At 39.1% G+C, this 24,015-nt stretch overlaps 1 protein-coding gene across 1 annotated transcript in view; it reads right to left on the bottom strand.

Moving 5' to 3' along the window:
• The window catches only part of myom3 (myomesin 3), a 66,267-nt gene extending 42,704 nt beyond the window's left edge, over positions 1–23,563 (bottom strand). The window contains exons 1-6 of the mRNA XM_074683634.1: positions 23,457–23,563; positions 14,461–14,565; positions 6,461–6,614; positions 3,930–4,087; positions 2,945–3,037; positions 2,279–2,367 (exon numbers count right to left, since the gene is read on the bottom strand). Of these exons, the coding sequence (XP_074539735.1) occupies positions 2,279–2,367; positions 2,945–3,037; positions 3,930–4,087; positions 6,461–6,614; positions 14,461–14,565; positions 23,457–23,563 (706 nt within the window). The remainder of the gene's footprint in view (positions 1–2,278; positions 2,368–2,944; positions 3,038–3,929; positions 4,088–6,460; positions 6,615–14,460; positions 14,566–23,456) is intronic.
• Between the last annotated feature and the right edge of the window lie 452 nt (positions 23,564–24,015).

Here is a 24,015-nt window from a genome sequence, read left to right on the forward strand (position 1 = left end):
GTGGTAATTAATTCTGTTTTTCTGATTAATATCTTTTTATTGGTTTGTATTTTGTTATAATTATTTCTGTTTTTATGAGTAATTTTTTTTTCTGTTTACAGATTACTTTTTTCCTGTTTTTCATAGTATTTTTTTTCCTGAAGTATCGAACAGGATCTCTGATCTGTGCGGGACACAGGAGCCACCACACATCCACGGGAGTCGTCTGCAGGTTGGAGGTTCTCGTGGGATTTCGAAGTAGCTTGATACTTCAGGAACAAAAATTCCCCCAATACAGGAGGAAAAAATCACCACGAAAAAAACCCCAGCAGGTTGAGGTTCTCGTGGAATTTCTAAGTATCTCGATACTTCAGAAAAAAATTACTCCGAAAAACAGGAAAAAAGTAATCTGAAAACAGAAAAAAATTACTCATAAAAACAGAAATAATTATAACAAAAAACAAACCAATAAAAAAATATTAATCAGAAAAACAAAATCAATTACCACAAAAAATTACTCATAAAAACTGAAATAAATATAACAAAAAACAAACCAAAAAAATAATTATAACCAATAACAAACCAATAAAAAAATATTAATCAAAATAACAAAATTAATTACCACAAAAAAAACAAACAAACCGTTGAATAAATTACTCTGAAAAACCTGCGTTGTTTTTTTTTTTTACTTCAAGTGAATGCGATACGCCTCCGTATAAATAACCTTGACAGGGAAACATAAGCTCACCAGAGGAAATACATTTAGCTTTTGAAATAAAAATCTTTAAACTTGTGATGGCACTCAGGAGTTATCAGAAAGTTTACTACTCCATGCTTCATGTCTTATTGTGTAAGTCTCTAACAAACTCAGACATTGGCCAGGAAAGGATGCTAGAGTTGTGTGCTTGGAAAGCACAGTAAAAGTGAGTTTAATCTTTTAAATCATATAACAAGAAAGTATACACATTCCCCCAGCCCTTTTTTTTCCCCGAAGCCACGCCCCTAAAACCCATGATAGTGCGTTAGCAATAACGGCTTAACGCAGTGTATTAGCATTGGATAGGAGGCTGTTTCAATATCAGGTAAGAAGACTCCTTATGTTGCCTCATTGAAGGTACTCAACAAACGTGGCTTTACACGTTAGTTTCGCGTTTTCTTTTCAACAAACTTAGAAACAAACTGCAAACAAACCTGTTCAAGAGGTACACAGCAACCACCGCTTAGCCGTCACGACCGCTGAAGCTATCTCAACTGGTTTATCTTTTTTCAGTCTCGTAGTACGTTCGGCTCTCCTCTTTCGCACCTTTCTCGGTTTTCCAGTTCAAGAAGTTGTTGGAAAATGGAGCTGAGAACATTAACTGCTCTTTTTCTGTCATTTCCCCACGTTTATCTGTAAATTACAACATGCTCTGAATCTGTTTTACGAAGACGTGCGGGTGGGCGGTTTGATTGGCAGGTGTCGTTCAATCATTAACTCAGTCTTCATGAAACGCTTGGACAAAGTTATCAACGCCCTGCAGCTGAAATACCAAAGCATTATCAACAATTATAACTACAATATTTGTACAATAGCTAATAGGTAGAATATTTTGAGCTATAAAACCAGTTTTTATGGAAGTACATGAGATGAAAAGCGTCAAGAGCCTCAATTAAAAATTCACACAAAGCCACTAGGGGGCAGTGTCTGCAATGTGCAAACTATTGTAGTAGTAACAGTAGTCTTTTAGTTATAAAAATAACTGACATATACAGAATGGTAACTGGAAAGGCACAGGCACAAGCAAAATTTGTTTAGGTCTAGCTTATATCTAAGTAATAATATCTTTTTTTAAATCAGCTTCCAAGTGTAAAGAAAAAAACACAAGATAAATCATGAAAATCAACAATCTTCAAAGGCAGCTTTGTGCACTAGTTTTTGGAAAAATAACACGCATCACTCATTTTTTGCTGCACAGCCGTTGAATTTATGATTGCTTTGTGAGTAGAAAATGAGTCAAATTATGTTGTTAAAGTTAACCACTGGTGCATACTTCTAAAAAGTAAATTGCTGTTGGAACTAGATTTGAAATATAGACTGTAAGAAGGTTCAAAATGTGCTCTTGAACTGGTTATAAGATCCCTAAACAGCTCCTCAGGTGGTTTCCTCCTCAAATATCCAACCTCAGTGTCTCTGTCTCATCAGCAGCTGAGAGTTTAAGCTGGACTCTCATCCTGCCTTTATTTTTATGGAACCCATCTTTGTAACACTGAATATGATTTCCAATATTGTTCACCCAATACGAAATATGAAACTACTCACAGTTGACCACAAGTGTGCCAAAGGTCATGGCTTCACCCAGGAGACTCTTGGCTATTACTTTATACTCGCCGGCATCCTCAGGAGAGCATCTGCAGATAAACAGTGAATGTATTCCTGAAACAACGTGAGTGGTTGAAGATTGAGTTGAATTTAAAATGCATAGCAGTTTTACAGATTTGTGCTCTTACTGCACATATTGTGCTTTTTTTATTATAGGCAACACACTTCACTCTGTTGGAGTGGCTGTTAAATGAATCCCAAATGCAACATAATGAAAGTAAGTGATGTGAGGCCTCAACACCAGACCACTCAACATAATTGGCTCACTTTGTTGTTTGATTTCCGGTAATGGAGGAGGCTTACAAAACAGCACTAGCATTAATCCCTCAGTATGACGGCCACTTTTGGTCTTTATCAACAACTTTATCCACAAGTCTGTTGGAGTTGTTCTGAAACATCCAGAAGAGTGCTTTTTAATGCTGCATATTTTTGTGTTTAGTGCAAAAACAGTTAGCATGGGACTTGTTGAGGATTGACTTTTTCTGTCACCCATGTAGCCCACGCTACAAGCTCTAAAACTCATTGAGGAAACAGAATATTGTTTTTCCCTAACATAACTCAACATCATTTTCATAACTTTATTAAGTATTTGATCTGGTGACCTACCTTCTAATCTCCAGTGTGTTCAGACCATATTTTTGTTGAAGGCTGTAATTCCATGGTTGATCAGACATCCTCAGAGGCAGACCATCTTTATACCTGAGGAAGGAATAAAGAAACAGACCTGAAAGCATGTTTAAGTTTTTTTAAAGTCATTATTTGAAAGGGAAAGTGAGCAACAGGCTGCACTTGGGTGGTTCATAACCCGGCCCACTGACTCCTCATTCAGCGATCAAATGCTGGTCGATAGGCTGAATCTCCAGCAGCCAGAGGAGGTCTTTGATCTTTCATTCTGTTTTGTGCCGGGCACTGTTGAGGGCAGCTCATTGGGCTCGATGGCTCCCATATGGAATGGTGAAATACTGAGCACACAGGCTGTTCATCAGCGAGGCTCACAGCAGCTCAAGCATCAAGGTCGACTTTTTGGAATGCTGCCTGAATTAACGAGTGATTTCAAATGAGAGGGATATTTAACTCGGGGATCAAACCTGGGGGAGCATAACTCTTGTTTGGCTTTGCATAGCTTTGAGTTTGTTTTTACATTTCACAACCGTACCTCATGATGAGATTCTACGAGAAATTTCTACAACTAATGTGCTTGTGTTTTGGAGAGATTAAGTGATTCAGATCGTTGTGCAGGAAAGATAAAAAGATTACAGGTTCACCTTCACTGTCCTTCAGCTCTATTTTTTACATCATGCATTAAATTTATGGTAATGAAAAAAGAGTAACACTTTAAAAGATGAGAAGCAAGAACTGACCAATGACATCAGTGTTAATTTGTCGGGTCTGCTGTAAATTACAGCGTCTTGTAGCACACACAAAATGCACCATTCTCCTATTCTCTTAAAGTGAGACTGTCCTGCCCTGACCCTCTCCAGCCAACTGAGAAACTAAATAAAACTGAATTTCACACAAACTTTTAGATTAAAAACTTGGTAGACGTTTTTAAGCCCAGGGACTCGATAGCAGCAGACATAGGAGTTCTCACCATGTGACCTCTGGGGGTGGACAGCCCTGCACAGTACAGGCAAGTTTGACCGTCATGCCCTCCCAGACGGTGTGAGCCCTCAGAGGAATGGGAAAGTCTGGGGCCTTCTGGCTCAGACGCTCCATGTACGCCATGTGGGCAGATTTCTTCTTCTCTGCCTGGAGCGTAGACATTTCAAGAGGAGGGAAACTTTTTAAATGATAAATAAATACAGATAAGGGGAAAAGCAGTGTGCCGAGAAATATTCTTTATCTCCTAAAGAAACTTTATTTTCTAAAAGAGGCAGCCAAGTCCTTCAGAAGCCATTAAAACAAAGCAGAGGAACAATGAGATAAGAAACAAGCCTATACTCGAGGTAGTCCGAAGGTGGTTAAGCACAGGAGAACATGAGAGGAAAACAAAAGAAGGAGAATCCAAGTGTTAAGCTAGAAACTCCTTACTACATTTGTTAGATTGTTTGTGATATCAAAGTAGGTCACACAAATGAGATTTCTTTTTTCTACTTTCTTTTTTACTCTTATTTTTGTCCTTTACAGCTTATCTCACAGAAATTACAGGCTGCAGCAATGCTGTTTCAGTCAGTGTTTTATGGGTTAGATATTTGAATGTGCTGTCAATCAAACATCAATCAAATATTACCTTGGTAGTCGACACTAAAATTACCACTAGTAAAATAAATTCTTTACCATTTTATTATCATAGGCCCAATGTAAAAGTGAGATGTTGTGTCTAAGCTGTAGCAAAGACACCTGGCTAATGGATACTTGTTGCTAAATTTCACCTCCACCCAGATGTAAACCATTGACTGTATCATTGATGGACATAGTCTCCTGACATCATGTGCCTGTTTCTGAAACTGATTTTTGAAGCAGATCGGCTTTTGCTGCCATATAAGAAGTGATGCTCTAAACTACAGAGTTAGAATAAAATTCATCCCCCATACAGTGTGTGCCAATAGTGAAATTAGCAATTCAGAAGAGTGACATTTTTTGTACCAGATTGTAAATATGTCTATTTCTGCTGCAAAAAAAACAACAGTTTTTTGGCTTGGTGTGTTGGTGACATCTGGTACTTCTGGAGCCAGCTTTAAGAGGACATTCAAGAAACAGAAGATATTAGCACCTCCACATTGTCTTATATTTTAGACCTGAGGTTGCCATTTGATGTGAACAGGTGTGGTGGAGATACAGCATCTTGTAGCAGGGTGCCATTTGGCAGTAATTTGATCAAGAAAATATACATCACAGTTGTATGCAGGCTGGGCCTGTTAAAAAGGCACCTAACCACGTAACCAGAGCAATGTGTGTTGGCATGGAGACATTAACCTGCAAGGAGGACCCAGGCCTTTGTACACACAAAGCTGGGTATTTTCAAAAATGAAAAACTCCCCCTCATTCATTTTTAAAAATACTGTTGTTCACACGCACCGGGCAAAATTGCTAGTGAGTGTGGCTTGCAGCATGCCAGACCCAAATTTGCTAGTGTTTTTTTCAGACATGAAACCCGTGACATCCAATCAGGATGAACCCTCATTAATCAGCTGTGGCTTTTGAGAACCAAAATCTCAGTTTTCCAGCGAGGGTTTTCCAAAATCTTCACTTTGGCCAGAGTTTTCAGAAAACATTGTTTTCAGTGACGTAAAACTTCGGTTTCATTTGGACAACAGGCCTTAACGTATAGACATGTATGCGGTTTCCCAAATACTCGGTTACGTGTGGACATGGCCTGAATGTAGGTGGTGCTAGCTTTGCTAGTGTTGGCCACATTTGCAAAACTTTGACATAATTCACTCACAGATTCTGTGTTTATATTTTTATTGATTAACTAAATCATTCTTTCTTTGTAGTCGAAAAACAAAACATGTTTTCTCATAATGTATGAGTGCCGGTATAGCCTACCTGTTAGGTTGCACGCCCTACAGACTTAATAGCTCTTAATCCAGCTTCAGTTTGAGTCCAATCTATGGCTCTTTCTCGCATGTCACTTCCCATCCTCACCTGCTTTCTTGCTCTTGCCAAGCTAATGTTATATTATAAACACAGACCCTATGTTTGATAAAGTCTGCTAAGTTTCAGCTGTTTTCTTCTTTTTTCTTCTTAAGTACTTTTGACTTTAGACAGTCTGTTAGTTGGAATTTTATTTTAAATGATCAGGGATTTTGGAACATTTCTTATATCCATTGTTTTTAATCACCAACCTATATGATCTAAATTACTTATCAACAAAGAAAGTGTATTTCACTTACATCACTCACAGTATGTAGGTTTCTTTGATTGTCTTTTAGCAAACAAGTTGCTTTTTGCAGACAAAGTACAAGCCAGCCCACACATAACACACCAGACACCAGACATAATAATTTAACAAAACAGAAGCTCAAAGAAATCACATGCATAGAAAAAAGAACACTTTTAGTACTAGTAGTAGTTATATTGCAGGGTTGAAAACAAGATAAATATTGTTTGACAGAGCAGAAACACTTCAGTCATTTTCACGAGTCATTATTAGAAAAAAAAAACAGGATTATTTTTTACCTGCCTGCGAAGTGCCAAAGTGTCCACCCGAGTGCGCAACAAGCGCTGGCTCATGATCACGCCCACCTCCAATTTCTCGGCCTCATTCCCAAACATGGTCCACTGGTCTCTGTAATACTCCTCATCAGCTGCGAGGGTGTCCTTCAAGATGTCCCTGGTGGAGTGCAGCAGGAGTTGTTTAGGTCAAAGTTGTTATATCATCTGTTATTTATGTTATTGAATACAAACGCCATGAAGGTGATCTGTGTAGAATGCTGATGCAGTTGAAACACTTGCATCGAGAATGCAAATTCATTTTGGACTAATACTTTCTAAAACTTTGGAAAGTTGTTTGTCTGCACATTTCAGGATCATAATTAAGCTTCAGAATGATTTCAAACAACAACCAGACAGGGAGTCAATTTCTTGATTTGATTTTTTTGTAGGCTTTCAAAACAATTCAGACCTCTATCAGATAAAAGTGACAGCACCTCAGACAACTGCTTTATTGTAACAATAGAAATCAACCTTTGACAAATACAAAAACAACAATTTCACATTGATTTTTTTTGGCAAGTTATTGTTTCATTCTGTTCAAGTCTGTTTGCAGTCAAACATGACTTTTATGACTGTTTGCAGTTTGTTGCAGAGCAATGATGTTGCTGGTTTGCTGCTCCATTTTTACCCATGTGTCTTTGTCACACATGTTCAAAGGTTGTGAGGAGTGGGTGGTTTTGTCAGCGGGATCTGAAGCTCCACTGACACTGCTGTGTCACGTAACTGTGAAGAGATTGCAGCATGGGTTCTCAAATCTCGCTGAGGGATGATGTGCCTTTCTTCAGGAATCCTTCAGGTGTGGACAGCCGCTCCATCGCAGCCTGTGTCATATCCTTGACTTGCCTTTTTATCAAGTTGGTTGAAGAGATGCCATGTGCTTGTGCTCGTCTGTTCACCCACAAAAGAGAAATCCATATATCTTTGTCTGCAGCTTTAAGGCAGAGACAAAAAAGAAAGCTTGTTTTTGTTGTGGGGCACTAGCATGCTAGCTTTACCAGTGTGGGAAATGCAATGAGTGTCTCTGCCTCTGAATTTTAAAACTGAATCTTCTTTTTGTGAAGTGAAATTGAATTCTGTGTTTTTGAATTTTAAGTTAAAAAAAAAGTTGAATCAAAGTATAAAAAGAGTTGAATTTTCATAGGCCAAATACAAATAACTTCATAAAAACTGAACAATTTGGCATCTCTAATGCTCTGAGGCAGACATGAGGGGCTGGGAGCTGAGCTGTGGCTTAAGCATTTGCTTATCTCCAAATAGTCTCCTGGAAGCCCAACTATCAGAGATTTCCTCCACCAACATTTTAAATCTGTTACAGACTGGGTTATGGTTTCATGCTAAAAACCAATGTTCACCTGGGATTGCAGGAGGAGGCTGCAAGCTGAGCTGCCTCTGAAGCATCAGCACCTTTGGATCTGAGTTCCTGTATTATAATTTTAATGTTTTTTTTCTCAGGAATAAGGGCATGTCCCAGTGTTTACTGGACCGCTGTAATAGACTTTAGTGAAAACACATCTGAATGGCAGGTTGAAGCCGTGAATATCTCTTAATGTCCATGACATCTCAATTCTCTTCGTTTATATTTATGGACATATACATGATATGCTTCATGATACACTATCCTGGGTTTCGCCTTCCTCTTACATGCAGCTTTATAATACTCTCACTGCCAGAGGGCTGTGCAACCTGAACCATCTTTTGATTGACACTCCCCAGGGTTTAATTATTTGAACCTTTCTTCACGCACGCACACCACCTCAACAAACAGAGAGACTTAATCTTAAATATTCACAAACGCTTCTCTGAGCTTTGATGGCCACTCGAGCATGAATGGCCCTTCAAATGCTTGCCATAATTCAGAGAAATACACAAACTGCATCCATAAATATGCTAATCTAAATACGTGCATATGCAGACCTGTAGGTATCCACACCACTCATACTCTCGAGAGCTCAGATCCACGGTAAAGATGTTTTCAGCCACAGGCGTGTTTAGTAAAGAGTGTGCCTGTCGGTGTTTCTAATCTCTGAGCTCAGAGATTTGAGGTCTTGAGGGAATGAACCACTGGAAATCATCTAGTCAGTGGATATGAGACGGTTTATAGCTTAATTATTGCTCCCAATAGAGATTTTTTATATCGCATCTTAGTGCAAGTAACAGTAAACCCATCCTTTCAAGACAAACAGGGCATGAGTCAGCTGCATAATTTACATGTTACCCCCTCACAATGAGGCGATGATAGCCGGGAAACCATTATGTGAATCAGATTTTAATGTGGAGCCATCGCATAAAGGATCGAGCGCCTTCATTTCCTCACAAATCAAAACAAATGTCATGCTCCCACATCTCGCAACACTCCTCAGACCTTCCAGAAATAGTGTGCCAATCCTCGAGAGCTTTGAAGTTCATCCTTCCGTCCTTCCTTTCTTATCCTGGGAGGAGTCAATCATCCAGAGTGTTACCAGATATCCAGCCTCCATCCTAAAATATCCATCCGCACCGTATTCGTCTCAGCACTTATGAGCAGGGTGGAGAGATTTGTGAAGAATTGGGGTTTGATGGCAAATGTTCGCCACTGAGAGGGAATGGATCTAGCTAATTCCAGAGGTAAAGGGTTTTAACAGGTGGAGCCGACTGAAGGTGAGACAAGACCAAATTAGACAAAGCACTTTAGGGAATAGGACAGACACTCGTTGATGAGATGGTGAGATATAGAGGGTGGTGGCGGTGGCATGAGAGAGGGCACCTAATGAGATGCCGAGTTGGCAGCCTACATCTCTGCAGCTGAGGCTCATTACTGTCAGATGTGTTTTGTCTTACAAGAGGGGGTGATTGCACCCTCAATGACTCCCCCCTCCTTTTCACTCTCTCCCCTTTGAAACCCCATCTTCTACTATCACCAATCCTTTCCTTTAAATCTCATTGTGACTTCTGGTCATGGATCCCTTCACGCTGCCAGCCACAGCTTTCTTTCATGGTGTGATATCTGTGTTATTCTTAGAATTCAATAACTGAATGCACAACAAAGAAGACGATTCTTTTTGACTCAACAACAGACTATTTCTAAAGGGATTGGAGCACAGGAAAGAAGCTGCCACTAAGCCTCTAAATGTGGAAGTGCCATTGAGCTACTGTACTTTGTGACACCGACAGGGCATCTAGTGTCCCGGTGGTAGGAAAGAGAATTTTGTTCAGCAAATCATGTCACAAGAGGCCACAATCCTCTTGCTTCATGTTTTCAGTGACCTAAACCTCTCTATTCTGGGACTTATTTTTGGATGTATGACATCCTTTCCACAGCTGAGCTGTAATCCTGTCCTTGCAACATGGTTTTAAGACACTTAGAAAGTGGTAGCTCTCTCTTGTCATCATCACAATCCTCTCAGTTTCCTATTCGCTAATAAGTTAAGGACTTTAGAAACTGGTGGGGGGGTAAGTCCAGCTAACAGCCCAGTGTGTAATACACTTCTCGGATAACCAAGAAGACCATACATCATTTGATGCTTACTTATACTGTAGGTATTAATAATTTGATATATTTGAGACTTTTGCTCTACAAAAGTGACTGTCCTTACACCCTTTCTTCTAGGCCTGGGCGATATATTGATTATATAGATAAATTCAAATTTTTCCTTTTGGACGATTTGAAAAGTGAAAAATTCAATTTTTTTCTCCTCACTGTTGCGCACCTTTTATACCGCAGCAAGCGCTGACTCCGTGTGTGTGCAGCGTGATTTAACAGTTCACGAACAAAACAACAGAAACCTAAATGTCATAAAAATGTTCTTGTGTGTCTTTGACACCCAGCACCTTAATGGACACGTGTTCCTTATAGTCCGTATCAACAGCCCTAAGAGGTTTAAATAAACTAAACCTCTCGTCAGGGAACGTTCAAATCCCTTTCCTCCAATCCTCTGTTTTCTATCAGTTACTTTTCAGGAGTTTGTTTAGATCTTTGACTGAAACATTTACAAAGCCGGGACCCTTTCAGGTTCACCTGCAGACTATTATTAATGATATGATTGATGTGCGTAAAACCTGCTGCTCTTCAAAGTTAATGCTCTGATCATTTTGAGATTTAGATAGTAAAGATATATACATTAGTTTTTCTCAGAACATCCTTCCTCTACCAAAGAAAATCCCCTCTTATGGTGATTTGGATGGATCATGATTTGTGAAAGTAAACTGCAGGGTGGGAGACGGGACGATGATGGGCGATCGAACAGAACGGCGCGCTGCTCGGACAGACATGACTGCGAAGTTGTTTGACTTTTACCTGGGTAAATCGGAGTCCTGTCTTTCCCTGCAACTCCCTCTGCTCAGCCAGCTGATGAACAGAGCAACATAATGCATCAGCATCAGGTGTGCTCTGTCAAGCAGGGGCGGACCAGACTTTTTAGACTGGGGTGCCCCGACCAGGGAACTGACTGATGCAGGAATGCATGAAATTTGTGAGCCCACACTTGAATAGATATCTTTTATTTTTACTTATTTGTTTGTATTAAAATTAAAGGATAAACAGGCTACAGCCTTAAAAAATTAAAACTAGACAGAAATTAAGTGTATTTTTAGTAATTTAAACCTAGAATATAACTGAATAGTGCTGTAGTGCACTGAAACAGTACTGTACACACTTTTCCTAGCAGTATTTTTAAATTCAAAATGTACAAAATGGTGCAGCTTTCAATGTGAATTTAAATAAGTCTGCCTCCTTGAAAACTACAAATTGAAGTTACTGAAACAGAAGAAGAGCTGAAAATTCAAATTCCAAGTCAAATAGAGGTTACTTTTATTAAGTTTTTGACAAAATCAAAACAAAACTGGTTTTGAGTTTTCTCTGTCATTTGTACTTATTGTTTTTTTTAAAGGAAAAAAAAAAACGTCAAAAAATCGTAAATCAAATCATTTGTGAAAAAATCTGAGATTTTTTTTTTTAGGCCATATCGTCCAGCCCTACTTTCTTCACTTCCTCATGAAAACTAGGGATGTCTTGATCTGATACACTGATTGGTATCCGGCGCGGGATGTGACTGTTTTTGGAGGATCGGATAGCATCGAATTTTGTTATTTCATTGGGACTGATCCAGTTTTCACATCTTTTCAGCACCGTCACACTTCACGGCTGCTGTAAATCAAACCATACAAAACTATTAAAAAAGAAAAGCCCGGAGGGGTTTGGGCTCACTTTGGGACAGCATTGCATCAAAAAAACACACAAAACTCTAGTGGAATCCACAGCATGGGCTCCAAATCATCCCCAAAAACTAGGGGTGCCCTGATCACAATTTTCTAGCTGATCAGTAATCACTGATCTTTAAAAAACCTGACCTGCCAATACCGATTTGGGCCAATACTCATTTTTATTTTTTATAACTGACAGCATATACGTGTTCCAATCTTATTTTATTGAACATTTTTAAACAATACCTGTGAAATAATAAAATCTTCATGCTTTAACTTAAACAACCAAAAAAGTGTCCTGAGTTTTAGGTCTCAGTGCAAAAAGCAACAATGGCTGGCTGTCAGACGTTAAGGAATATAAGATCAGTTTCATATGTAAGGGTGTGCCGATCCCCAAAATTAAGAAAATTGGCACAGATCAATCATTGGGTGCATGTCTACCAAAAACCACTGTCAGTGACCACAGTCTGTCAAAGTACCCACAAATGGAGGTCAAAACTGCACCCAGCAAGAGAGGAAATTATATATGAACGGTGTTCCCATTTTGCAAGTGCTCTTCGAATCACTGTAACTCCTCAACCGTTCAGGCTAACAAAAAAAATCAAATGTTTCCTGAATGAAGAGAAGGTGAGCCGTTTAGCTACGATTTCTGACTCTTTAAGGCTCCTTTTATCTACATATAAAAGAGTTTCACACTTTGACTCTGCAGAGTGATCATTGGTTTCATGACAGTGAGTGAGAAAAGAAGTCCACAGCTGGCCTTTTACAGACAGTCCGGAGAAGAGCCCTAATTCCTGTTGATTATTCAGACTGTGTTGGCATAAAAGCTCCTCTGCAGTACAGCTTGCAGGGCAGAGCACCAGTGTAACTTGAGCCACTCCACTTTGTCAAATGAAGTGGAGCAGGAGGATGTGGTGGTGACTACTGATGGAGAGGCAGAATTATGACAAGAACAGATCATCCAGGAAGGAAGTCCTCTTGAGAAAAATAGGGGCTGGCTGGCTCTCAGTCTTTGGTTCAGCGTGTACTGGCGGAGGACTCAAATTTAAAATGAGGAATAAAGACAATGCGCCTAAAATGAGAAATGTAGATGATGGAGAAGATTAAAAAGTTTCCTGTGGAGTCACTTGCTTTTAAAAAAAAAGAAACTGAATATAATGTATACTATCAAATGATATTCCTGTTATGTAATTACATGCCTAAATTAGGCCTGTCATGATAATCAATAAATTGATTAACCGAACAATAAATGAAAACGTCCTTGGTAAGTTTGCCAGCCTCAATAAACTGACACGTGCATGCATGTTTGTTTTCCTCCTCTTTTTCGACCAAAGAGGCTGAATGAGAAGATGGCTCACTACTTCTATCTTTCCTAACATCAGGGTGCATAGGTTCTATAGCGGATTTAGTGGATTTATAGCGGAGTGAGCATCTGTCAAAAATGCGATCTTTGGCATCTTTTGCAACGGGGCTGCTCGCCCAACGAGCTGATATGTCTCATTTGTTTGAAAATAGTGGCGACGAAGAAGAAGAGGGAGGTGCAGCGGAGCCTTGTTCTTTGACAATCTGCTCTTACTGAGGCTTTAGGTCTGCAAAGTAAATAGAAATAAAAGCGCCAAATGGTGGGTGCTCAAAGACAGCTACATTGCGGTTAAAAGCCAGAAATGTTAAAAATGTTTAACAGACAGTACAGATTGACTGGGAAAAAGTACATGTTACAAACAATTCAGAAACTGTATAAACTCCCTTTTATTTAGGCTATAGTTTTATTTTTGTTGTTTTATTTTTATTTTTTTTGGAGTTTCGTTTTTTTCTGGTGAGACAGGGTCTATGTTTTATTGTTTTTGATTAGAATTAATTATTTTCATTGACATGTATTTTTTTCTAAAAGAGAGTCCATTTCATTTTCATTGTATTTTTTTCTCTTTCTTGTTTGTTTAATTTATTATAATTTTTGTTTAGTTTATTTATTTTTTTTAAAGATTCTGACCTTTTAATAACAGTTAAATACTCTTAAGAAATTAAAGTTTCTTGCTTTTGATATGGTGTACTCACTTTATTAAAATCCCATTTATCATAATTACATCAATGAAAAAAATGGAAAAAACCCCCCAAAATAATATTGACAATAATATCGTTTATCGGCAATAATATTTTGGAAAATTATCGTATAGCAAAATTTGTTATCGTGACAGGCCTATCCTAAATGAATATTACTATTTCTGTTATCATTACACTTCTCAATGATTGAAATTTGTGAGGAGAGACAGTATCCCGTTGAAAACCCTTTACAGTAGCTTTAAGGCACGTTCATTGACTCTGTAATGCCAGACACAGTGTGTTTTAAAACAAACTGGATCAGGGCCAAAAACAGTTGAGTGCTGCATTTTTATTCCCATCAAATTAGTCCCATTATTCTGTCGTATTACCCCTTCACTCCTCATGATGGCATGAGCCCATTATGAGCCAATCAATGAGCAGCAGGGGTTTTTATGGCTCTTTTTAATGTGATCTATGCAGCAGTGTGATGGAAACAGACACTCTGGATTATTTCATCCATTAACAACTTCTCTATTGATCTCCCGCAAAATCTGTTATTTCAAAATAGATATTGATGTCATTATGTGGCATTACACACACACACACACACACACACACACACACACACACACACACACACACACACACACACACACACACACACACAAATGGAGGCTTTTATCTGTATCAAAACCCCCTTAAGTCTTATAAGTGATCAATAAAAGCATATGAAATATATTTCTCACCATGTCCTGTGGCGGGGGAAGTTTTCCATGTTCAGGATCTCTTTGACGGACATCACGTCAGCAGAAATGATGGGAAAGTAATCCCCATAGGAGGCCTCCTCATCACTGTTGCATTTAAGAAACAAGATACAACCTGATTAACGAAATTGATCACGCATATTATCAAATGGCACAGGAGGATGAAGAAGAAATAAATACTTCCCCTTGTCATCCTTCACACATATTTGAAGTGTTGATGGAGGGATTAAGCGTATGTATTAGCATGACTTTTCCATTTGTTACAGCACATGGCACATTATGCAACCAAAAGTTCCTCAGGCCATTATCCCCCTCTGCCACTAGAAAGCAGCAACGTCTGTCCTATTCTAAACCTGAACAACAGAGAAGGCTCCTGATGAATGTAAATATTTATTGCATGGATTTTCCTTTTATCAGCAGACCAAAAACAGCTCTAATGATCTCTTATATTGGATTATGTTTATGACAGATCTTATACGTTATGGACACTGTGTATCATGGAGCTTCAATCATAAAGCCCTTACTCAGCAGTTTTTGCTTTTTAGACCACTTGGTTGGTCTTTGACTGAAACACTGGTATATTCTTATTTACAAATCCATTTAAGGTCTTCTATCTCCACACCTTTAGCCTACATCAAACAGAACAGCCCAATAACTTATCATCTTCAGTAGGGCTGCTACTAACGATTATTTTTAAAGTCGACTAATCTATCGATTATTTTTTCAATTAGTCGATTAATCACAGTTATTATGTGTTTCAACTTAATTTGGCCTTTAAAATGTGCAGACCTTTATAATTCAACCTGTGTGTTGCATTTTCACTGCATTTACCCAGAGTTAGGTTCTCACCTCTGATTGGTCAGCCCTGTATCATTTTTGTTTGTTTGTCTTTATTTCATTCATGATGACATAAAAAAATATAAGTTGGTACTATAAAAAAAAAAAATCTGGTAACAGGGAACAGGGAAATGAAGTTATTGTACGCAGTGTTGGACAGACTGCTTATTAGTGACTTTGGGCTTGTTTTCTAATGTTTATTTGCTTGTTGGGGCTTGCTTTGCTCTCTATGATCCTGCCTGACTCTCTCCCAGCTCTCCATGACAACGCGTTTAGTTTCGTTTCTCTACATGCGCTATTTCGCTCATGTGCACCCCGCCCTCCTCCTCCCCGCTGAGTGTTACTGGTGCAGTGTGAGCTTGAGAGTGAGAGCTCCTTCAGATAAATGTCCTCTTTTCTCAAAAGTTATGGGAGTTTTGACACTAGTTTGTGACTCAGATCCTGAAAAATTGTCTGTAACAGAGAGTGAAGGAGACTCTCTAAATCACGTTATCAGACGCTAAACTCCGGGAGCTGTCAGGCTCCGTCAGAGCCTCTATCAGCGCACAGCGCTCTCTGGGAGTGGAGATTTTTCCTCATCAATATTCCTCACATAGAACTTTGCGATCTTTCCCCATAAAAGTATCCAATAACACAGCACCTCATGCTGTGAACTGAAGTTACAAATGAGTATTACCCCCTGGTATTTGATTTCACAATGCGACAACCACAATGAAAACAATAATACGACGCGTCAACTATTAAAATTTGCGTCGATGAATTTTTATCGTCGACGTAGTTGATTATGTCGACTAATCGTGGCAGCCCTAATCTTCAGTTCCAGGAACTTTTCTTAATGTTTTTGTTTTACCATCCAGACTGCATTGAGAGCATTGTTGGCGTAGAAAACAAGTACATTATAATTTTGCAGCAGGTGGGTGGACAAAATTCACCTGTTAGAAACACCAAGGGTATGTTCAACAATGCTGACAACTTCAGGAGGAGCTAAGACTTGTAAGTTCTTTTTTTCTTTTTTGTCATGGGCTATAACACATTTTATGCTGCCATCTACTGGCTAGTGTAATAAAACATACTTGAACACTGTAGTGCCAGCTGCCACAACGGTTACTGGAGATGACTAATTATTAATGAAACAACAAAAATAAATTTTTGTGTAGGTGTTGCATCCATTTCAAAAGGACAGAGATAGAAAAAAAATATTTTAAGTTTGCTGTTCCTGTTATTGAAACATTACAAAAAGAGCTGCAGGTAAATCTTTAGAGTCTAGTCTCATCAATGCTTTAGAGTGCTATTTAAGGACTTGGCTGCAAATTGCTGAAAAGATCGGTGGATTCTAAATTTCCCCTCTGGCTGTTTTATGCCCCCCAGTCGAATAGTTTCCATCTCTAGGAGGGAAATTTCTTACCCCATTTTGGTCAGATTTCATGCATCTCATACTCTAGCAAATTTGTGCAAGTAAATTCAACATGGGTAAGGACAACTTAGCTTTCACCTCAGACAATGATAACTCACTGTCTCTTGAAGTTTGGCAGCAATTTAGACAGCGACAAGGCTTTCCCCCATTTTATCGCCTCAAAGAAAAAAAAAAGAAAAAAAAAAGAAAAGGAAAGGAAAAGTCAAGAACAGATTGCAGGGATAAAGGCCCCAATTGACACGACAATGTTTCACATGGAAACACAACAAAAACGCTCATATTAGGTCAGCCAAAACGCAGTTTTCATGTAAAAGAGAGGCTGAAACAAGGGATGCACTGATCTGATCCTGGTGTCAATCGGCGTCAATCCAGCCCGCCAAAGCTTTCCCACTGATCAGGTATCGGTGGGAAAGGATCAGTCCGAGCTTGACACTAAGTCTGAACTATGATTTAATCTACAAGGTATAACATTTAGCAATCAAATTTTCTTTTCTGTAAATTCTGAAGCATTTTTAACCAAACCGCTGTTAAATATTTAAACACTCAGTTTAAATGAAAATTAACTTCAGTAACTCCATACGTACCCATTTTTATTTTTTCCTAAAAACATTACCAGTCTTATCCCATAGTAAAGCACGCAGGTTATCATTTAACACTATATCGGATCTGGATCGGCATTGGTCAATACCCACCCTAATCTTAAAGGGGGGTACTGTGCTTCTTTTTAAGGCTTTATGGTGTCCATCTGGTAACTTCATAGTAGCTTTACATGATTTGAAGCTAGGAAAAAGAAATCTCAATTTTTTTCACACTGGTGTTTTAGAAAATCTTTGTTTTAGCTGCTGTCTCTTTAAGGTTTCCTGCTCCTCAAACCCCCTTCCCTCTGATTGGCCAGCCACCTTTAGGCCTGTCAGGGGAAGAGCTATTAGCAGACTTTGGTGTTTGAGGCCTGTTCCCCAAACGTGTCATGAACCTTTTAGGAGACCATTATGCAATGACCCAAAGCCCAGGTATGGGTGTCGGTATTGGGACCAGAAAAGTTGGATCGGTGCATCTCTAGCTAAAACGCAACAATACCTTTGCGTTGTATCCTAAAACCATTGTGGTGTGAACAGCCAAAAAAAAAACAGCAGTCAGCTGCTGCTTCAATATTCACCCTCCTCCCATTCAAGCCCTGTCATGGAAGGAAGTTGGAAGGAAGTAATTGAAGGGATGGTTGCAAAATACAGGTGTAGTTCTTATGTCAAAATCCCTAAACACAGACATAAATCACTGAAAAGACATGAGATATTATGGAAGATGGCCCGGAAAACTAAATAAAAGATAACTGAGATGCACCTACACCATCAGCCAGAAAGACCAGAGGCCAACGGTAAACAAATGAACTAAAAAGCTGACAGATTTTCAGACAAGTGCTATATTACTCTCAGACCCTGGACACTTTAAAAGGAGGTTTTTAATCTCAGAGAATTTCTCCTGGTTCAACTGAGGTTAAATAAAAAAGATCGATAAAATCTTTGTCTCTTCCTCCTGTGGTGGAAAACCATAATCTAACAAAACAACATCAACTTAAAAACGGAGATTACCGCGTCAGGCCTGCTTTGAAAAACAATGTTTATATTGTTCTTTGCACTGATACCTTCTGTCAAACTGTGCAGCTCTGGGGTAAACCACCAAGTGTGCCTCACTGTGTCACAAAGCAGATTTGTCTCTGATCTGCTCAAACAGTTTGAGCTCATATTCAAATAAAAAAACACAATCGGTTGTCTTCTCTTGTCAAACAGGGAGTAGAGAGTTAGGAAGAAGTTGTCAGTTACAATGGCTGCATTGTCGCTGCTGGCTGCAGTTTTTGTATTTCACAGCCGCTGGGCATAATAAGTCTATGTAGTCTGTTCAGTTTGACAGTCAGAAATGCATGTAGCTGTATCCTGGTAGATTATCTGGTAATTCAGCCAGTGTGTTTAAAAGCCAGGAGGGTTTAACAGATGAGATGGGATTTCAGTTCTGACACATTTGTAAGTAATTATATGATTAAAACGTTCATTTGTGTAACTACACTTTGGATCATAGTTTTAAATCCCAACAGTTTTAACTTTGAACTGAATAAATGTAATTTCCAATGCCTTGTTTTCACTGATATGGCTGCAAATTTTCTAATTTCACCAGCCACTGGCAGCAGAACCAAAAGCTCATTTTGGACTCCAGTATTTAGTTTTGACACACGATGCAAAGCTTAATAACCTGTTTTCTTTCTATGATCATCATCAGCTGTTTCTGCTCTGCATGTGTTCCACTTTCTCTCTCTGGTGTTCAAACACTCATGCTATTGTTGAGGGAGTTTATATAATCAGGAGGAACATTGGCCGCTGATGTAAGCACAGGCAAATGATGACAAATGATGATCGTGAGCCAAAGACTTTTGGATCATAGCCAACAGGTTGTTCATGGTACAATGACAATTTTAATTGTTGGCGGCATCGTAGCATGCAATCAACTGCAATGTTCGGTTTAAGACCCACATTGTGTCCTTTGTCAACGGGCTGTAAAGCTGTTTGTGTTCCCGATGATTGACCGCAGCACAAACTGAACATGATGAACCAAACATGGACACGTTCAGGAAAGTCATAACAAACCAGACGCAGTGCCAGTTGCTGTCTCTTTAGGGGCTTCAAGTATTTTCCTCATCATGGGCATGTCGTGGCAGAGACATGAATGCAGACACAATAGGCGCATGTGTGTAATAGTACTCTGAAGCATGAGCTCTCCATTTAAAGCAACAACAATAAACTGAGCTGGCCTTTATGATGTGCGCCCCCATAAACAGGAGAGGGGTATTAATTGTTGGTGACAAGGGCACTCGAGGCAATGAAGCTGAAAGGAATTTTTGTAACAAGAGATGCTGTAACTCTTGCTCTCTTATGCACATGCCTTTCACACGTTATTAAAACTTCAGTGATAGACTATTTAAAGTCTGAATACTTTACTTTTTTATGTAATGTAGAATAAATACATTAAATTACAACAGCTGCATTGAAACTCACAGAAACAAATGCAAGAGTTTCTAAGTTTGTGAACCAGAACTAAATGTTTACCTGAATTGTATAACTGTTGTTGCCACTAAAAAGTAGCCTCGGGCGAAACTTGAAATAAGCCGTCTCACTAATGGTAATGCAAATCGACACGACTTCTCGTTTTCTTTTGTTTGTAAGCAGGGAAATTTCCCCATTTCACAGCACTCAGGGGACAACTTCTGCTTTTGTCGTCTTATTTTTCTCTTTTCCTTTGTTCAGCTTCCCTCTGAGTCTGTGCTCAGGGGCCATTTGAATAATGTAGAGCAAAGCGTGTGTGGCTGGGCAGTATCTCCAAAGTACATCTCACCAACGCGTGAACTTACAAAATAAACACACACACATATAAGCAGGAACATTCACACACATGTGCTCCCGTGCATGTCAGTAGTCGGAGAGGCAGGTCGTACACTTTTAGTGTTGTGTTGTTTTAACAGGCTTCCTCAAAATATTAACCCAGTGTGATGGTGAAATTTAAAAAAGAGGAATTTTTTAAAGGGCAGTCGGTGTTCTGTTGTAAATGTCGTATGCATGTTAACAACTTGCACCAGGGATAGTAATAAATGTTACAAAAAAACAGAACTAAACCAAAAAGACAAACTCTTCACTTAGTTTTGTTTCCAGTTGTACCAAGAGGACACTTATTTCGCTCTAATATTAGGATTAAATTTGAGTGTTCTCCACAGAGGATGTTATTCCACATTGCACCTGCCTCTTAACTCTTTTTAGCAGGGAGAGCTATGAACTCCAAATGTGGCTCAAATAAGCTTGATGGAATAATCACTTATTTTTATCATCCCTTCTGAGGAAATGGGTTGAGCTCCTGTTATTCTGCAGAGGAGATTGCAGACCTACAGGTTAGCCTAATTTAATAACTCGCTACAGCAGGGGGGCGGTGAAAATGAAGGCAAATTTGACTTGAGACTATTAGAGCAGGACCAGAAGTGATTTCTATTAGATCTCCCTGGAATCACTTGGGAGTACTGTTGTATCTGCTTTTTGATTTTTTGATTTTCCTTTTTTGTCTCCCACCTTTCTGTAATTTAACAGGCCTGCGGCTTGGCAGTCAGTGAATGAGGGAGTAGAAAGACAAACAGATTAGATAAGTTATTCAATAAGAATTTATTTAAAGTTATCTTAAAGCTATTAAAAGAAGACTTCTGGGGTAAACTTAATCTTGAAGGGAGGTACTGTGCTTCTTTTTAAAACTTTATACATTCCGTCTGGTAACTTCCTATTAGCTGTACATGATTTGAAGCTTAAAAAAATTACAGTTTATCTCATTCTGGTCTTTTAGAAAATCCTTATTTCAGCCTCTGACTGAAAATATTTGTTTAAGCTGCTGTCTCTTTAAGGGCTTCCTGCTCCTCAAACCCCCCTCCCTCTGATTGGTCAGTCATCTTTAGGCCAGTCAGGGGAAGAGCCATTAGCAGGCTGTGATGTTTGAGGCTTGTCCCAACGTGTCATGAACCTGTTAGGACCATAGACTGTAAAAAAAGTGGACATCATCTTGCTCGGCTCGAAGTAGGGTCTCCACAAAAACTGCTCCCCCTGGTGGCTGGCTGCAGTATAGGTTACAAAATCTGGCTTTCCAGCAATTCCAGATGGGCTGTGGTCAAACTTAAAAAAATTAATACACCTCGTAGAAATGTTTCCCAGGTCCGATTGTTGTGGTGATTTGAAGATATCATTTGGCTGTCTTGTATTCAAGTCCTCTTTTTTCAGAAAAATTTCGTTTTCATTAGTTATACCAGGTTAAAAACGAGGTTTTACGTAACATTTAATGATGATTGACAGCTGCAGTTCTTGTGTATTTTTGGGGGGGGGATTGTATAATATGACGGGAGGTAGAGTCAAGAAGTGATTAGACTCTTGAAAGAAAAATAATAATTATTATTTTTGTCACCCAGCTCCACTCAGATTCTCCCAGAATCCCTCATCGTCTCTACTGCGCAGACTCTGGCTCCAAACTGCTACAATAGTGGCGCCTGTGACGGGGGTATTTTGGCTTCAAAACCGTACAATGATAAATGGTGGAGCCGCACTGTCCACTCTATATACTGTCTGTGGTTAGGATACCCTTAGGCAATGACCTCATAATTTCAGTAAGTCTTGTGAAGATCTCATGCTTTTTTTTTAGGGAGATAAAATCCGGAAAATGTCAGGATTTTTTTGTTTGACAATATCAAAATCAGGATTCTTTGTCAGAAATTCTTTCTTTTTTTCCAAATTCAGATTCTTCATTTTCAGTCTTTGTTTATAAACTGGATTGGAGAAAAGTTGCAACTTTTCTCCAGCAGAGGGGGAAATGTTTCTCTCTGACTCACATGATGTGAATTTTATGGTAAAAATATGGCTCCTGATATAGCCTGTAGACATTGTCATCATCATTTAACTTTTTCACATGGTCTGGTGTTAAAAAAGCAAACTAAAAATCATAAAAAAATCTTAAATATCAAAGAATCGCAATTGAAGTCGAATCGCCACCCTAAAAATTGCAGTAGAATCAAGTTGCGAGAATACCATATCGTCCCAGCCCTACTGTTTTAGAACTGAAATTTTTAATCACTTTACAGACAAATTCAGGGATTTCGATAACATATGAAAAACATTTCGGTTTGAGAATCTGCACACCTTTAGTACAAACATCCAGCATTGTTCCTTTATCCCTTCAACTTGCTGCTCAACCATTTAGCAGAACGTTTTTTTATTTTTTATTTTTTTCGCATCACTATATCTCATTGAAAATATGCTGAGCTTAGTAAAACTGACCTAACTGCAACAACAACATAAAAAATGATTAAAGGGCCAAAATTTCTTCATATCTCTTGCATTAAAAAAGTCTGAGTTTGAAATCCTGTATTAATCTCACTGGACATTTGTCTGTGTTTTTTAATTATTTTCAATCTAATTAAAACTGAGCTTATTTTCCCTTCCTATCCAAACAGAGGCAATGAAACAGCATCAAAATATGTTAAGCTATTTTTATTTAACTAAGATGCCAGTGTTTTAGCTGGATTTGTTTGAACAGTAGTTTCCTGGAGTGTGTTTTTTAATCCATTGTCTTGTGTTTTATTGACTGCGCTTTGTCTTTTTTGTTCTTCCTGTTTGTAACTTTGTGCCTAAAGTTGCTGCTGCCTGTCTTGGCCAGGTCTCCCTTGAAAAAGATGTTTTTAATCTCAATGGGACCAACCTGGTTAAATAAAATAAAATAAATAAATAAAGGAGCTGTTCTGTTTGGTTTCCTGCTGTTGCCAACGTAGGAATATGATGCCAGTTTGGATGAACCCTCTTCTCCTGCATTTGTCTTCTGTCTATCTTGGTAATATAAAACAACAGTTGTGGCACAAAGTGTTTGCATTTCTGCAGTCCCATTTGCTGCTGTTCATATTTGTCTTTCAACACACTGGTTGACTGGAACAGCAGCTTGTGTCCTTGAAAGAATAACACTGTGAACCACAACGCGACTGAGCTGCGACTGCAAGAAACGTCTTGATGGACCAAATGGCTTGGTTGGTTGGGATCAGATGGACTTTTTTATAATGTTTGTGCCTTTTGCTGATAAATGTCAGAAAGACCTTAAATAAGGTGAATAGTTTCCACAGTGCTACTGTTGCTTTTTAATGTGCACAGCTGATGTGAGACGCATATTTTTGCACCTGGAAGTGAAAGTCTTCTTCTTGATCTGGGAGGACAGCTGCATGCTGTGAGACATCTGGGACGACTGCTCCTCCTGCTCTCGCTTCATCACAGTCTTGGTTTCCATGGTAACCCCCCTGCTGGCACCTGTGGAGGGAGGGGGATGTGGGGTGTGAGGATGCAGATGTGTGTAGGAGGCAGTGATTTACAAAGTCAATGAAAGTCAGTGAGACGCTGAAGGCAGTGGAGGAACATAACTATATTATGGCTGTAAGCAGTCTAAAGACAACGTGCCAGTGCTGAAGTATGAGCCAGGTTCTGGCCTCCTGAGCCCAGCAGAGCCCAGAGGATGCGTTGTGTTATTGCATTGATGATTTAGGCTTCAGAGTACTGAAATCAAAGGAACACAGTTTTTCTTGTGTATTGAGGGGCCTAGCAAGACAACAGGGTGCTACTAAACACAAACTGTTGGTGGATCAATATCTGCTGCGATTACATCCATTACATCCTTGATCCACATTAATATGTATCAAACTTGTGTCAGCGTCTGACTGCCATCGACAAACAAGCAGCAAACAC

Source organism: Halichoeres trimaculatus, unplaced genomic scaffold, assembly GCF_033239565.1.
Source record: "Halichoeres trimaculatus isolate MK-OKI-2021-1 unplaced genomic scaffold, fHalTri1.1 fHalTri1_scaffold_12, whole genome shotgun sequence".
NCBI classification, from domain to species: Eukaryota; Metazoa; Chordata; class Actinopteri; order Labriformes; family Labridae; genus Halichoeres; species Halichoeres trimaculatus.